The following is a 14,908-nucleotide window of genomic DNA, read 5'->3' as shown; positions in this document are numbered from 1 at the left end:
CCCTCCCACATCTCCCTGGCCAGGGACTCTGGACCCCATAGTTGGCCCATGTGGGTGTTTCCCAGGTCAGCTGCAAGTTGATGTAAGTTGGTTTTTTTTGTTTTTTTCATTCATTATTTATTTTCTCGATTGACTTTTCTCGTGTCACTCTGAGCTTATAATACGTTTCATTTTAGCTGTATCGGCGACCTTTTTCAAACGCACGGTCAGGAGCTGGGGGAGGGAATGTAGCCGTACAAGATAGAGACGGTCAAATTTTTTCTTTGCCATGTATCTCATCTTTGAAAAGCTCAAATTTCAAATCTCGAAAGTTCAAGTATATTTTTTGTTGTCTCGAGTTCTGGACATACCTAGATTAAACAAGCGTGAAGTATTATCTGCTTCAAAGCGTCCTGCCGAGTGTGGAGAAAGTAGTAGCACCAACTAAAGAGACGGCCACATCCTGAGGTGTTTTTTTCATGCAAAAGAACAACTGCTAACAAGAGGGCCCCACCTAGGATCAACAAACAATAACTAGCATAGGAAACGCGACTGAGTTTTTAAACCAGAGTGCATTTTGAATATTGATGTTGCGAGTCGAAAGGCTTTTTCACAAAGTGTGGCAGGCCACCAAGGTCATCAATGTAGAGCAGCTAAGACATGGCTTCAGCGCGTGTCTCCTCCCACACAAACTTCGAGCTTTCATCATCCTCATCCTCACCATACCAGCAGTGGTGCTATACGCCACCACGCTCCATGTTCCCGCCGACGATCCAACTGCGCCCCACAGAATATTCCCACAGGTCCCGCTCAGGAAGGTAGCCTCAAACAAACTCGGCCAGTTGCAAATGGATTTGCAGCTGGCTATAGCCGGGGACGGCGACCTGCAGCCGTTCCCGCTAAGCCAGGAGTTTCTCGACAATAATGACTTTGACTCGGTTCCACTCGAGACCTTCACCGACCCTTACCCTGTCGTACGGGACAAGCCGTCCAACTACATTTTTAAAGAGAAGTTGATGTGCCCGGAATTGGCATTTGAGCACAACATCGAGAAATCCAAACAGTTTTACCTAGATGCCGATTTTGAGCTCATGATGAAGAAGTTGAACGAGATTGAAGACTATGCTCGGTTGCTTCGCAAGGCAAAGAAGAAATTCCAGCCAACTATACCCGAGCAAGAGCAGTGGTTGCGATTCGGCGGCGCCAGCGTGTGGCTCCCCCAGTTTAATGTCCACTACATGGTGAGCCGCGTCCTCTTTTCGCCGTCGGGGATAGCCAACAAGGCCTACGTTTCCTTCCTTTACGTGCAGATCTTTGACCAAAAGTGGCAAGAGTTGCCCGTGGGGACCCAGTTGAGCATCCCCTATGCCGAACGCAAGGAGATGCATCAGATCAACATCGATGGCTCCCTCATGAGCTATGAAAACTCGCCCGAGCTAGATTTCAAAATCCTCGAGTTCCCGCATATCCTCCCCATTAGACTCGACTATGCCATGGAGGTCGCCAATGGGAAATACTACTACGGGCCCGAAGATCCGAGAGTCATCTTGCACACCAACCAGTTGGGGTTCCAGGAGCCGTTGATTGCCTTCAACATGAAGGACTTACAATTGACCAAACGGACCATGTTTATCTATTTGCCATTCAGCAACCACTTGACGGTGCTCAAGAAGCGCAACGAGCCCTACGCCAATATTGAGAAAAACTGGACTCCCTTTGTTAGTCCCTCACATGGTCCACAGAGTAACCAAGTCAATTTCATCTACACTTTGGTGCCGTTATCGGTGCTCCTGTGCGAGATCGACACTGGCATATGCGATTTCCTCCAAAAGGGCGAAAAGAAGGACTTTGACTATGTCGGTCCGCTACGAGGCGGAACTCAGCTAGTGACGTTGCCACTAGATAAGCTTCCTCCCACGGTGAAGCAGCAGATCAAGATACCCGAGAATCGTCAAGTCTTTTTAGGTTGGGCCCGCGCCCACCTCAACAAGTGCGGCTGCGGCGAATCGATGTACCGGCCCAACATGATTGTGTTTATCGAGGACTACGACCGCGAGCACGACAGGTTCTACTATAAGATCGCGGACGTTTCCTCCTCGTTTGACTTTGGTGCCTTTGTGCCGCCGTGGATAACCGGTAAGAAAAAAATCGCCGCGCTGGACCATTGTCAAGGCCGCAATGTGCTCATCCCTAATTCCATCGCGTACTGGGAAGTCGACGCTTTCAACGAGAACGAGGCTCAGCAACCACCGGTGACGTTCACGGACTACATGGGGGTCACTCTATCTGCAGCCGATAGCGATGTCTCCATTGTGCATTTGCGCGGGTTGTTGAATTACCTTGTCAAGATGCCGAGCTTGTTCGATGCCGACACGGTGGTTTCACTGGCGGATAAATTCAACATTCGGGGCTCGGACTGGAATAACAAGTGCGCCATGGATGCTAGCAAGAAATACTGCAAGGATTATGCCTTGCGTATGTCACCAAAAAGACTAAAAAATTGAAGTTTTTTTTGCCTTTTTTTTCCTTTTTTTTTTTAAAGCATCACACACGTTCGTAAAGTTGTTTTTTTTTTTTTATGGATTCTGTAGCCGCCCGTAGATGATTAGCGAAACTCTAAAACCTCTGGCCTCTAGCCAACCTGGCCCTGCGCAAAATGGCATGAAGAGAGGGTTGTTGACAGGTGCACGTTGCCCAAAAAAAAAAAAAGAAAAAATTTTGACTGTGGATGCTGTTTAGCTCGTGGGCCTTGATTCGAATGATGATACCCGTCGATTGCCCCGTTTTCCTATTGCATGAATTTTTTTTTTTTTTTTTTTTTATTTGCTTCCCGAATATGAGCCCAGCGGTGTACACGGCTTTGGTTTTCAACTTCACTCTTAAAAAACCCACCAGCACGGCGTAGAACTCTAAGCCGAGCTGCGAAAAGAACTGAAAAAAAGAGGTTTCTCTCCCTCCGATAGCCGAAATCTGTCAAACAGATTTTTTTTTGCTGCAAAACTAAAGATGCGAAAGATAAAGTCTGGAACTGGAACCTCACTAGCATCTCACTAGCACGGCACCCTGGAAAGAAAAAAAAATTCTCTTTTCTGACACAATTTTCAAGGGGGGAGGGGGGGAAGGCAAAGCGGATAGACGTGGCATTGTCTGATGGTGTTGAGGTATAAAGGTTATGCTAGATCCTGGTACCATCATGCATTACCTCGTTTTCAGATCATAGCTAGATTTTTGTTTTGACTAGGTTTTTTTTTTTTATAGATAATTTCTTCGTCAGTCACAATGGATAAGCTGAAGGAATCGTCAGAATGCACCCAGCGGGAGCTCGTTTCAAGCTCGAGTAATTCCTCCACGGAAACTCCCATTGAACTTACTAGATCACACTATGAGTTAACCCAGCAGACACCGTACAAGTCCCGCTCGAGAACGGCGAGTCTTGCGTCGCTTCCACGCAAATCGATCGAAACCATCAGGAAAAGTTTCCAAGGGGACCAGCTGCACGCGGGAGACTTGGAAGCAGGTGAAAAAGACCATTATTCAATACGACATATCTATGGCGATCTCGATAGCGACGAGATCAATTTACAACGTACCGCGACACGGAAAACCATTCTTAGCGAGATTGAGAACCGGGCAGGCGAGGCAATAATAAAGGACGGCCGATTTGAACATGACTTTGACAACGATGGCGTTATTGAAGATAAAGTACTACAGATCCAACAACACGGCGAAGAATTCAACAAGATCGACCCTGAGCTCATCACGTGGCAAGGCGCCGATGACCCTCAGGATCCACGAAACTGGAACATCAAACTCAAGATATTCTTGCTCGGGTTCGTTTCCCTTTACGCGCTCGTGGCTCCCATGTCCTCGAGTATGCTATCTCCCGCCATGACCGACATCAGCGCCGCGTTCGGCATCACCTCCACCGTCATGCAAGCCATGGTGGTCTCGATCCAGATCTTGGCGTGGGCATTTGGACCCTTGATCATTGCGCCCTTGTCCGAATACGACAATATCGGGCGCAAATTGGTCCTCGATGGATCATGCTGGATGTCTTTGTTCTTCAACTTGGGGTGTGCCTTCAGTCAAAACACGGCCCAGATGATGGTGTGTCGTTTCATTGGTGGCCTATTCGGGTGTGTGCCCATGAATGTCTGCGCTGGTGTCATCTCCGACTTGTTCGACGCCAAGTCGCGTAACGCGGCCCTCGCGGGATACTCGCTCGTGCCGTTATTGGGGCCCGTTATCGCGCCGTTGATCTCGGGGTTCATCGTCGACCACATGCAATGGCGATGGTGCTTTTACGTCTTGTGCATGTTCAATGGCGCCGTGGCGATCTTGGCTACTGCCTTCTTCAAAGAGACCTACGCGCCAACTTTGCTCAAGCGCAAAGCGGCTGCATTGGCCAAGCAGACTGGCAACCACAACTTGCACACCATATACGAAATCACTAATGGCGGAGAAACAACGTGGCTGAGATTGAGCATGTGCATGGTTCGACCCATTGAGTTGTTATGCACACACCCCATGGTCATCGGCTTGGGAAGCTTTATGGCCTTCACGTACGGGTTCATGTACTTGATGATTGTGACATTTCCCCAAATTTTTGAACAACAGTACGGATTCAGCAAGAGTGTCACGGGTCTCATGTACTTGCCCATGGGGATGGGTTTCATCATTGGTGTCTTGTTTTGGACATTTATGTGCGGCAGAGTCTACACGTACTTGACCAAGCGCAACAACAATATAGCCAAGCCCGAGTTCCGCTTGCCCTGCTTGATCGCATGCTCGCTTTTCATCCCAGTGGGTCTCATATGGTTCGGCTGGTCCGCGCAACGTAAACTCCACTGGATCATGCCCGGGATCGGACTGGCCTTCTTTGCATTTGGCCTCACGTGCGTTTTCCAAACGATCCAAACTTATCTCATTGACATCAATGTTCGATTCGCTGCTAGCTCAGTTGCTGCTGCTGCTTTGTTCAGGTCGCTTTTCGGCTTCACCTTCCCGCTCTTTGCGCACAAGATGTACGCTGCCATGGGGTACGGGTGGGCCAATACCATGTGCGGCTTCATTGGGATCTTGTTGGGCGTCCCCTTCCCCATTTTCTGCTATTTGTATGGTGAGCGCATGAGGAATTGGTATAATCAAAGGTTTGAAGCTAAGCAGCAAAGACGTGATCAGCGCAATTTGGAACGGTTAAGGCAGAAGAATGGCGATGTTTGTGAAAAAACATAGATCAAACTAGTAACATGTTCGTAGAGAGAGATTTTTCATAGATTGTTAGAGGTTTAATTGCATTATTTCAGGAAAAGATCGGTATCGTAGTAGATTACGTTGGGCGTTGGTGGTGGTGCCGTGGAGGTGATGTTTATGGGGTTGGGTCGCCGTATGGCAGGTTTATATTTGCGCTTCATGAAGTCACGTGACACCAATTCTTATTCTTGTTTTGAACTGAACCAAGATCTTGAAGCCTTGCGGGTGATGGACTCACTCCAGGAGATATCCCCATTCCCGTTTTTGCAGCCCCCACTTACATAAAAAACAAAGAAGATGTCTACTCCAACACCACCCCAAGCGTACCAGATACCACAGCTAATCCCGCCACTAACGCTAGAAACACTAGCTCCGTTTCCGCTCCCGCCAAAGCTAAACTCACTCCCCAGCACCCAATTCACGCAGTTCACAACCAACCCCGAGTTGATATCAAGCTACATCCACACGCTTCAAGCCTACAGACGCCAAATCTCCACATTGACATCCTCGTTGTCGACACTAACCCACGTTCTCCAGAGCGAAGTTCGAGATTCGCTAATTCTAAAATACGAGCAGCTAATTTCGAAAATCCAAGATCAACTTGGTCAACTCCAGCAACTATTTCAAGAGTTTGTTAATTTGGAAACTATACAATATCAGCTTCTTTCCGCGAACTTCAATCTGGATTTGTTGAAGCTAAAGTATCGCAAGATGGTTGAACGGCTCAATGATGTCCTGATTGAAATTGCTAGTGGTGCTACTCGAGGTGGTGCTGGTGGTGGTGATGATGAAGTGGGACGAATGTTGGAACGTTTCCGTGACCTGCGCAAGGTTTACCATTTGCAACGTGAGAAGTTGAACCGATGGGAGGAGGAGCGGGTAAGCGGGTTCATTTAAGTTGTTGTAAGACGATGTATGAGATGTTTGTGATTGGGTCGCTCATGCATAAGGCAATGGGCAATTGGTAATTGGCAGATACTCCACGGGCTGGAGCGATAAATGTCAAAAAGAAAAACTCCACGGGACTCTTCAAGAGTGGCCCCGCCACTAGGATCTCAACAACAATAACAATACTAATACATGGCTAAAAAACTAAATAAAATTTACAAGCCCCAGTCTCTCCTATAAATTTTAGTCTTTACTTTACTTTTTCACTTTCTCAGCAAACTCTGTTCGATAGAATCGATATTCTGTTCAACTTCATCGAATTTCATGCCACAGCTCAACGAAATCAACTTGCAATACTTGATCAATTTACTCTGTGGATCAGCAGCGTATTTCTCAATAATCGAGTTATTCTCATTGCGAGGTCCCCCGTTTTGGCCATTGCTTTCCGGTTTGACCTTGGGCGGGAGTGGAACGTGTCTTGTTTCAATCATAATCTGATTCACCAACAGTCTCTTTTTCGCAATTTCCTCATGGAGTTCCCTCGTCAATCTGAACGCTTCACTCTTGTCATCTCCATTGCCATTCCCATCACCATGCTCATGCTCATTCTCATTCTCATTCTCGCTTGCGCTCGAACTGATGCATTCCGAAGCGAGTTGTTCTAGGTCCCGCGCAATGCTAAACTCCCTCACATTCATATACGTTTTCAAAACATTCAACAATTCTTCCCGCTTGTGCAAAATTTGAAACGTGAGATCATTAATCAAGCGGTATATCTCTTCCTGGATAATCTGATTTTTTTCAAAATTGAGGTTATATGTGTCTACAATGTTTTCCGCGGTGGTGGCTTGGCTTTCTTGACCAAACAGCTCCGTCTTGATGGGGATGGGGCTCTGCGTATCTTGCAAGTCATCAATCAAGTGCTCCAACTTGAACAACGCCAAGATATCGCGCTGGGACGACAATTTGATCTCATTGACCCGGTTCAAGATCTTGAAATACGTGAGAACAAGCTCGTCTTTCTCTTTGAGTTCTTGGTTGATAAAGTACGACAACTGAGTCATCTTCTCCGTGAGTTCATTAGCGGTGTTGTTGAATAGATTAAGCGCAATCTTGGAGTTGTTGATCTGGGCATTGAAGGAATGCGTCCTAAGTGGGTTATCTTCGATGATATCCTGCCGTATCAATTTCTCATCGGCATTGGCAATTTCCTCATCTTCGAGGTCCAGACCTTGGTCCAATCGAAGAACATAGTTGTGCGATGCCAAGTAGTCCTCAACGGTGCACGAGACTAGATTCCTCAACCCGAGGTTGATGAACTTGTGGTGGTTGATAAACAACTTGATGAGCTTTTTGCTGAGTTTAAATGCAACAATGTGGAATGCCGTGTTCCCATCTGAATCTTGGTGGTTTATTAATTTGTGGACAAACTCAGCCCTATCTTCGCTCAACCCTACTTCCCCATCGTCGTTTTGCCCACCTAGCAAGCTGTTGAACAATTCTTCTAGATAGTAAGCGGAGTTTTTCTCCTTCTTGAGTTCGACAATGTGGTGTAGCACGGTTTTCCCATTGGCGTCAACCAAGATAAGCGAGTCTTTTAAAATGTTTAAAATGTCTTTGAAATTGCCCAACTCGTAACAATTGTTGAATTTAACCAAAAACATCAAGGGGGTCTCGCCGTTGCCGTTGCGCACGTCCGAGTTGATCTCCTTGCCGAACCGTTCCAACAAAAACTTGATGATGGCAAGGTTGCCCATGGAGCAGGCCCAGTGTAAAATCGTATTGCTGTCATTGTCAATGGCTTGATTGATGTGAATCTTGGATATTGGCTGGGGTGGATTGAGAATCCTCTCAGGTAGCACATTTGGCCGCACCTTGTTTCCGTCGTCCTCCAAGAAATACGAGAGTAGACTCTGGAAATAGTCAATGTAGATTTGGTTCTCTTGGGACAAGTTTATGCTAGGTTGATGATAAGGTTGTAAAAGGTCCGTGGCGTGGGCATGTCCATTCAAATTATGGCCATGGCTGTTATGGCTAAGCTGAGTAAGGCTGTGTTGATTATGGTGATTAGGATGATTGGGATGATTAGGATGGATATGGTTATTATTGTTTTTCTCAAACGAGTGTCTCGAAACACCAAACAACTCCTTACTTGTAAGTAAATCAGGCTGAGTTTCAAACTCGCCATTGAGTAAAGTAGGTCTTCTCAACCCTGGCCCGGCTCCATTACGGTCCAGTTCATCGTCATCGTCGTCTTCATCTGTGCCTACACTCGCCAAATCCTCCTGCTTCAAATCCATAGTCGAGGCCGCGCCACCTTGCACGTTGCCAGGTCTCGATATCATCCTCAGTGGATCAATCGGCACCGTATCCGAGTGTTGTAGACTGGGAGTCGAGCTCAAGGTCGAGCCCTTGGGTCGTCCTCTTTTCCTGGCCGGCACTAGATCCAGCAGCTCGCCGCCACTGGAATTGTTATTTGTGCCCGTGCGTTTAAGTTTCGGCTGTCGTTGCGCTTTCAAAAGCTGCACTTCCTTTTTGTTCAAAATTGCTTGTCGTTTCTCCATGTTCAACGCACTAGCGTGGTTATGTTTTGGAGCAGGTGGCGGAGTTGCAGTTTCTCCTTCAATGTACTTGAAATCGAAAATCGGTTTCAAAACTTCGTAAACGTCGTAATTGCGAGCAATTATCTCGCCCAACTCCAACGGGACATAGGTTCCCTGGTACTTGCCGTAGCCACCTTGCACTTTTTCGTGTATACCAGTCTGGACGTCCTTTTCCAAGATTCGTGTTCGCTTGGCCTTGGGCAACCTTGCAATTTTCAAAATGTGTGTAGCGTTGATCCACGAGTCCAGTTTGCGTCGCATGATTGGACCTTCTGAAGTGACGAATTCAAACACCGGCACATTCGAGTACCTGGCTGAGTATATTTGAGTGTCATTAGACATTCTATGGAACGGGAACTGGACGTGGGTGTGGATGAGGTGGGGGGTCGACGAACCGGTCTGTTTGTGTGTTGAAAATTAAGGGGGGAGAAATGGTGAAACGGTGGGGGGAAGGAGAAGGGGCTTAGGAACAGAATCTCGTATCCAATGCTAAATAGAATTTTTGAAGGAGTGTATGTGGGATTTGTTCAACCTCGATTGTTATAGCACGGTTTTGTTGTTGTTGTTGTTGTCGTTGTTGTTGTTGTGATGGTGAGTTTATGTATGAGTCGGAAGTGGGATTGGTAGAATGTTTGGTGATACTTTCTCTCGTTCTCTCGCTTTGTCGCACTCTAGAAATAATACATCAACAGACTTTTTACCAACTACCGAGCGGCACACTCTTCGCTGGAACTGTACACTTGAGATGGGTGATTGAGAAACTTTCCAGTTTCACACATCCAACCCAAAAGAAGAAAACATGTCAGATTTCCCATATGCTGGCATGTAAGGACGGATTTGGCTCTATACTTTTAATAGCTCTTTTTTTAATTTATTAGAAAAATCAGACACATATATATATGTAGATGTGTATGTAGATGTGTATGTAGATGTGTATGTGTATGTGTATGTGTATGTGTATGTGTATGTATTTGTATATATACATAAACTATATCTAAAATGTATGCAAAATTCAGCTCAACCCTCCGGCTCATTCATCCAGGTCACCTCCCACTCCCAAACAAAAGCGTTAGTATCCGGTAGATGACAAAGACCACAAGAACCATCAACGCCATCACCACATAAAACAACTTCTTGCCCAAGTTGGACATTGCCGAGTTCAAGCTCGACTTGTCCTCTGTCAAGGGTATGCTCACGACCCTTTCCGACGCCTGGCAGCAAACGTCTCTTCTTTTGATCAACTCGCAGCTGCGGTGCTCGATATTTCGCTTGAGTATAGCCTTACCCAACAATATGCTGGTGTATTGTGTCAAGGAAGAATCAAACGTGACAAACGCCGTGCTAAGACATGTCGATTCTCTTTCCACCCCGCTCGTGACCCTTTCAGTCTCTTTTAGTTGTCGGTATAGCTCCGGGGTGAACCCTTGATCACTCTGAAAGTCATTCCCCGAGAAAATGGGGGTTTGCAACAAGTGGTTGATCAATCGAAATGAATTCAAAAGCGTCGTGGTTTGCTCCCTCAAAAACGGTATGAGCAATTTTTTCAAGTTGGTGAATGAAGTAAAGAACAACTCCACACAAAGTAGCGTCTTGTTGACCTGTTCAAATATTGAAATCGAAGACTTTAAAAGCAATTCAGCAGAAGGTTTGATCCCAGTTTCGTAATCTTGTTCTCGCCAGCTCTTGAACTTGACAATGAGCTCCATGTTCGCCGTGCTCCTCCTCCTCCTCCTCCTCCTCCTCCTATCACCATCATCAACATCAACATCATCATCGTGGTGGTTGCGCTTGCTACTATCCAAAATCATCTCATCGAGAGTATCCCTGCCGAAAATATCATTAAAATCATTCTCCAAACGCAACACCTTGCTTTTGCACTTACCAGTCATGGTAGTGACATCGTCGAAATGCTGCACTTTCTTCAACAACGTCGAGTATATCGTCAAAATGTCCGAGTATAAATGCACAATCTTCTTCAAATTGATGAGGAACTTGAACACGGCATCATTGAGACAATATCGGAAAACTCGCGGGTGCGCCAAGACGAGCTGTTTCTCGGAGTCCGTCAACGTCCTCGTTAGGTTTATCTTCCGTGTGCCGATCGTGTAGGGCATCTCTTCATGTATAATTATTTTCCTTGCTAGCTAACTTGTCTTTGGCAACGTTCCAGTTGGTGTTTTTTTTTTAGTTAGTTAGTAGTAGTTGAGTTGTGTATTTGGCGGGGGGACGAAACCGAAAAAAATTAAAAAAAAAAAAATAGGAGATAGCTCGAGGAACTCGGTGAGCGAATGGAACGTTAGTTTCCTACTTGTACATGTACCTTTGTCGACGAGGAAAACGCTGTCTCTGTTGAAAATGTTTGGAGGAGAGGTGTGCCCGTTGGCCGCGCTTGCAGTGTATGTGAAAGCTATCAAGAGGAGAACGGTTGAAGGAGCTTTGGTTTTATATGCACGTGTGTATGAGTATATGTGATGGTGATGATAATGGCCCATGGAATTGAGCACTGAATTTCGCAGTCTCCTGCTGACCTGGGGCACGACGTATATCGAAAGCCGCCGGTGACATGTGGAGATTGAGATAGAATACTCGGCTCTGGTCATTTTATAAGCTAGGCTGGTGCTTAGTGGGCATTTCATGAGTTTATTGCAAACTCTACTCGTTGGCTTCATTTTCATTGCTGAAAATGTGCTGTAAATTGGTTCTTCTGATTCTGGTTTAGAGAAAGTTGTTTTCGCCATTCTCCTACGAGATTTTTCCAAATTGCAGCCATTTCAGATGACGTAAACTGCTTCTTCAATTCACCTGGAATCGAGTGAAAAAGGTAAAAAAAATATACCCACAACAAGTGTACCAGCCGAAGATATCTCATAGAATGAAGGACGGGCAATTTTTTCGAGCAGCACCCTGAGCTTTGCGCAAAGGGGTGTTGTCCCATTTGGACCTTGCGGTGGTGAATAAGACCGGTCAGGTCGGGTCTTGTTCGGGTTCGGGTTCGGGTTCGGGTCTTTTTCGGGTCTTGTTCGGGTCTTGTAAAGTATAGCGGCACATGTGTGTCGCGCTTGTGTCGCGCAATTGTCATTGTCCTGTTTTATTTTGTTTGCGACACACAGTCAGTTTGGTCAAGAAGATAGATAGATAGAGTTGCCTTCAGGTGGAAACTTTTGCAACAGCGCCACTCAAGTGTAGTATTCCATCAACCAAGATACACCTCCGCAAACTACACCCAAAAAGAGCGAGCGCCCCCAATTAAGTAACCATGGGTGTGTTTAGCATCTTTGGAGGAGGAGCAAGCAATAGCTTTGACCCGGAAAAGTTTGAAAAAGAGCTCAATACAATTGCCGAGGACATCAACAAGACCAAACAGCAAGTGATTCGAGTATCGTCTCGGAAAAGGTCAATCAACAACAAGTTGAAACTATACCTGGTGATACTATACGCGCTTGTCCTTGTCTACTCGTATATATCAATACCACAAGGTACCACAGCCACGAACAGGATCCAATGGTTCATCAAGGGCCAGTCGAGATACAGCATTTACACGCTCGTGGGATTCCCCACTTTGATCATCATGCTAAGTAAAGCCATCAATTTCATCTACAAGTATATAATCAAGGGGAAGGAGACCTATCTTGTAGCATTGAAGAAGAAGCACAGAGCCAAGATTGAAGAGTTGAAAAAGATTACAAATTTCAATGCGACGAATGAGTTGCTAAACAAATACGATGAAAAAGTGGTCCCTGTGCCTCAGCAGCAAGTACCCGGGCAAGCACAGTTGCCAAACAAACTAAGCAAGAAGCAAGCTGAGTTGAGAGCACAAGCATTAAAAGACTTGAACATCAAACAAACACCCAAAACCAACTCACAACAACAACAACCACAACCAGGTGCTAAGCCAGAGCCTGCATCAACTAACGATTCTCCGGCTAAGCCACAGGCGCGCTCAATACAGGATCGGGTATTGGATATACTCATTGGAACCGATAATTCTGAATCAATTGAACATAGATATGCCTTGATTTGCTCTCATTGTTTTCAACACAACGGACTTGCTCCTCCGCACTGCGAAGACCCGCTGAGTATTAGGTACCTGTGCTGGAAATGTGGCGGAATGAATGGGAAAGGCATGTTGTTTGACCAACCACCAGCGTCTCCGCCCCTGTTGAAAGAACGTGGCAGTGCAGAATCTGAAAAAGTGGATGAGAAAGGTGATGAGTCTGTGAATAAATCCAGCGTGGCAAAAGACTCAGCGGAGAAACCGGCGGAGAAGTCAGTGGAGCAGCCAGTAGGTGAAGCAGCGGTTGAGGTAGCGGTTGCCGATGTCGTTCCAGAGAAACCGGTGGAGAAGTCAGTGGAGCAGCCAGTAGGTGAAGCAGCTGTTGAGGTAGCGGCTGCCGATGTCGTTCCAGAGAAACCGGAACCGGAATCAAAAACAGAAGAAGCGAATACACTTGGAAATTTTGAAAAAAAGGTTGCTTTGGATTTATAGATATTGTCATAGTCGTAATTCAAAGAAAACCAATCCCTGCATCAAGAATAATGCCACCACCTGTAGACTTTTCTACAGCCAGAGTTATTCTCAAGAAGAAAAAAAAAGACAGAATTGTATAGATCAACAAGTCGACATATTTTTCACATGTATACGCACGCGGGTATGTATACACAAACGAACCTAGGACAACTCCATCAAGGCGTTGACCATATCACCCTTGTGGTTCTTCAAAGCCTTGACGGCCTTGGCTCTAGAAACGTGAGTCTGTTCAACAATCAAGTCGATATCCTTCGAGTCAAACTCACTCTCATCGACCTCCTCTTCTTCTGCGCCTTCCGCTTCGTCATCGCCAACCTCTTCAACTTTCTCACCCAAGCTAGCAGCTTGCAAATCAGCGGTAATGGCCTCGGGGCTCTTGTCTTCTTGAGCAGCCTGGGAGAGTGCTTCTTGTTGCTGTTGCTGTTGTTGGTGTTCAGCGATTCTCTGGTTCAAGTCGTCAATCTTGGCTTCCCCAAAGACAACGTAGGTGCCAGCGGCACTCTTGAAAACTTCAGGAGCGTCAATTGCATAGATCAAGTTGCCTCTTTGCTTAAAGGTGACTCTGGAAATGCCCTTGATTTGCTTGAGGCCGAGCTTCTTGATCAATTCTCTGGCTTTCTTCTCGTTCTTGTTCTGGGGGACGACGTTGACGTCTGCTCCTTGTGGGATTTCTTCGACTGACATGGCTTGACCTGTTTACTTGTTTACTTGCTGGGGGGTAACCTATTCCTGGTCGAACTCGCAATTGTATTGAAAAAAAAAAATTGAAAAATTTCGTCCACGGTCAACGTAGTCGTGGTGGTGCAGGAGAGAAAAAAAAAAAAACCAGTCGTGTGCTTCATTCAATTACGTGTACCACGACCCAAACAGCGCCAAAGAGAGATGAAGGCGAAAAAAAAGCAACACTATAAAAGGATCAAATTCATTCCCAATCTTTTCTCGCTCTCTCTTTTCCCCTTCTTTTTCTTTTCTCTTTGTCGACGTACTTCATAGGATCATTTCTATAGTAGACGTCCCTCTTTGACTCTTCAAAAGAGCCACTGAATCCAACTTGGTTGATGAGTTACGATTACCCTCGCACCCTCAAAGTGAGAACACCCCAAAAATTTTTGCTTGACTGTGATTCTTGTTAATCTAGTCATCTAGTTTATTTTTTTCGCCTTATAAATCGACGCTTTTTTCAAGGCTGGTCGTGAAGGAGCAATGATCTTTACCTATTCACTTTATGCCCTTTTTAATAAAGGGAAATTGAGTCTAGGTGGGTGCGAGTGGCTGTCTGACAAGTCCCGTCTTTTTAAATGTCCATGTTGTGATGTTCGTCGACCAATAACTGCATAGCTGCTGCTGCTAGTTTTTTTAGCGTTTTTTCAAAGTGGCTATCTGGATTCATTTTCGTCTGGCGATGGATGGATTGAGATTGCTTCTATGAAACAAAAAAAAAAAAAAAAAAAAGAACATGAGATGAGATGTGAGGGGGGGCGGACCTTGCGGCGAAAGCTAGAATTGCTGAGTAACTGAGAGGAAGTGTGCGCTCGTAGTGCCTTGCAGACAAAAGAGGGGCCCCCTGATACACGCCACAACCTCTACTTGAAAATCTGATGCAACTAGTTGGCCCCGTGACTATCACGAGGACCGCCCAGCCAGCAGAGCCAAGAGC

General features: G+C 46.0%; 7 protein-coding genes across 7 annotated transcripts; 4 read left to right on the top strand and 3 right to left on the bottom strand. All coding sequences in view use genetic code 12, as the record gives it.

Moving 5' to 3' along the window:
• Positions 1-566: 566 nt before the first annotated feature.
• On the top strand, positions 567-2,483 carry LODBEIA_P23280 (uncharacterized protein; the record flags this gene model as incomplete). The annotated part of the gene is made up of 1 exon (XM_066972315.1): positions 567-2,483. One exon carries the CDS (start codon positions 567-569, stop codon positions 2,481-2,483), a length of 1,917 nt encoding a protein of 638 aa, XP_066829266.1.
• Positions 2,484-3,258: 775 nt separating this feature from the next.
• LODBEIA_P23270 (uncharacterized protein) lies at positions 3,259-5,214 on the top strand (the record flags this gene model as incomplete). The annotated part of the gene is made up of 1 exon (XM_066972314.1): positions 3,259-5,214. The coding sequence occupies one exon, from the start codon at positions 3,259-3,261 to the stop codon at positions 5,212-5,214; it is 1,956 nt and encodes a 651-aa protein (XP_066829265.1).
• A 315-nt stretch (positions 5,215-5,529) lies between these two features.
• On the top strand, positions 5,530-6,129 carry LODBEIA_P23260 (uncharacterized protein; the record flags this gene model as incomplete). The annotated part of the gene is made up of 1 exon (XM_066972313.1): positions 5,530-6,129. The coding sequence occupies one exon, from the start codon at positions 5,530-5,532 to the stop codon at positions 6,127-6,129; it is 600 nt and encodes a 199-aa protein (XP_066829264.1).
• Positions 6,130-6,383: 254 nt separating this feature from the next.
• LODBEIA_P23250 (uncharacterized protein) lies at positions 6,384-9,065 on the bottom strand (the record flags this gene model as incomplete). The annotated part of the gene is made up of 1 exon (XM_066972312.1): positions 6,384-9,065. The coding sequence occupies one exon, from the start codon at positions 9,063-9,065 to the stop codon at positions 6,384-6,386; it is 2,682 nt and encodes an 893-aa protein (XP_066829263.1).
• Positions 9,066-9,766: 701 nt separating this feature from the next.
• Positions 9,767-10,837, bottom strand: LODBEIA_P23240 (uncharacterized protein; the record flags this gene model as incomplete). The annotated part of the gene is made up of 1 exon (XM_066972311.1): positions 9,767-10,837. One exon carries the CDS (start codon positions 10,835-10,837, stop codon positions 9,767-9,769), a length of 1,071 nt encoding a protein of 356 aa, XP_066829262.1.
• A 1,142-nt stretch (positions 10,838-11,979) lies between these two features.
• LODBEIA_P23230 (uncharacterized protein) lies at positions 11,980-13,209 on the top strand (the record flags this gene model as incomplete). The annotated part of the gene is made up of 1 exon (XM_066972310.1): positions 11,980-13,209. The coding sequence occupies one exon, from the start codon at positions 11,980-11,982 to the stop codon at positions 13,207-13,209; it is 1,230 nt and encodes a 409-aa protein (XP_066829261.1).
• Positions 13,210-13,392: 183 nt separating this feature from the next.
• LODBEIA_P23220 (uncharacterized protein) lies at positions 13,393-13,935 on the bottom strand (the record flags this gene model as incomplete). The annotated part of the gene is made up of 1 exon (XM_066972309.1): positions 13,393-13,935. One exon carries the CDS (start codon positions 13,933-13,935, stop codon positions 13,393-13,395), a length of 543 nt encoding a protein of 180 aa, XP_066829260.1.
• Between the last annotated feature and the right edge of the window lie 973 nt (positions 13,936-14,908).

The sequence above is a fragment of the Lodderomyces beijingensis genome, assembly GCF_963989305.1.
Source record: "Lodderomyces beijingensis strain CBS 14171 genome assembly, chromosome: 3".
NCBI classification, from domain to species: Eukaryota; Fungi; Ascomycota; class Pichiomycetes; order Serinales; family Debaryomycetaceae; genus Lodderomyces; species Lodderomyces beijingensis.
This window is presented reverse-complemented; position numbering and strand designations above follow the sequence as displayed.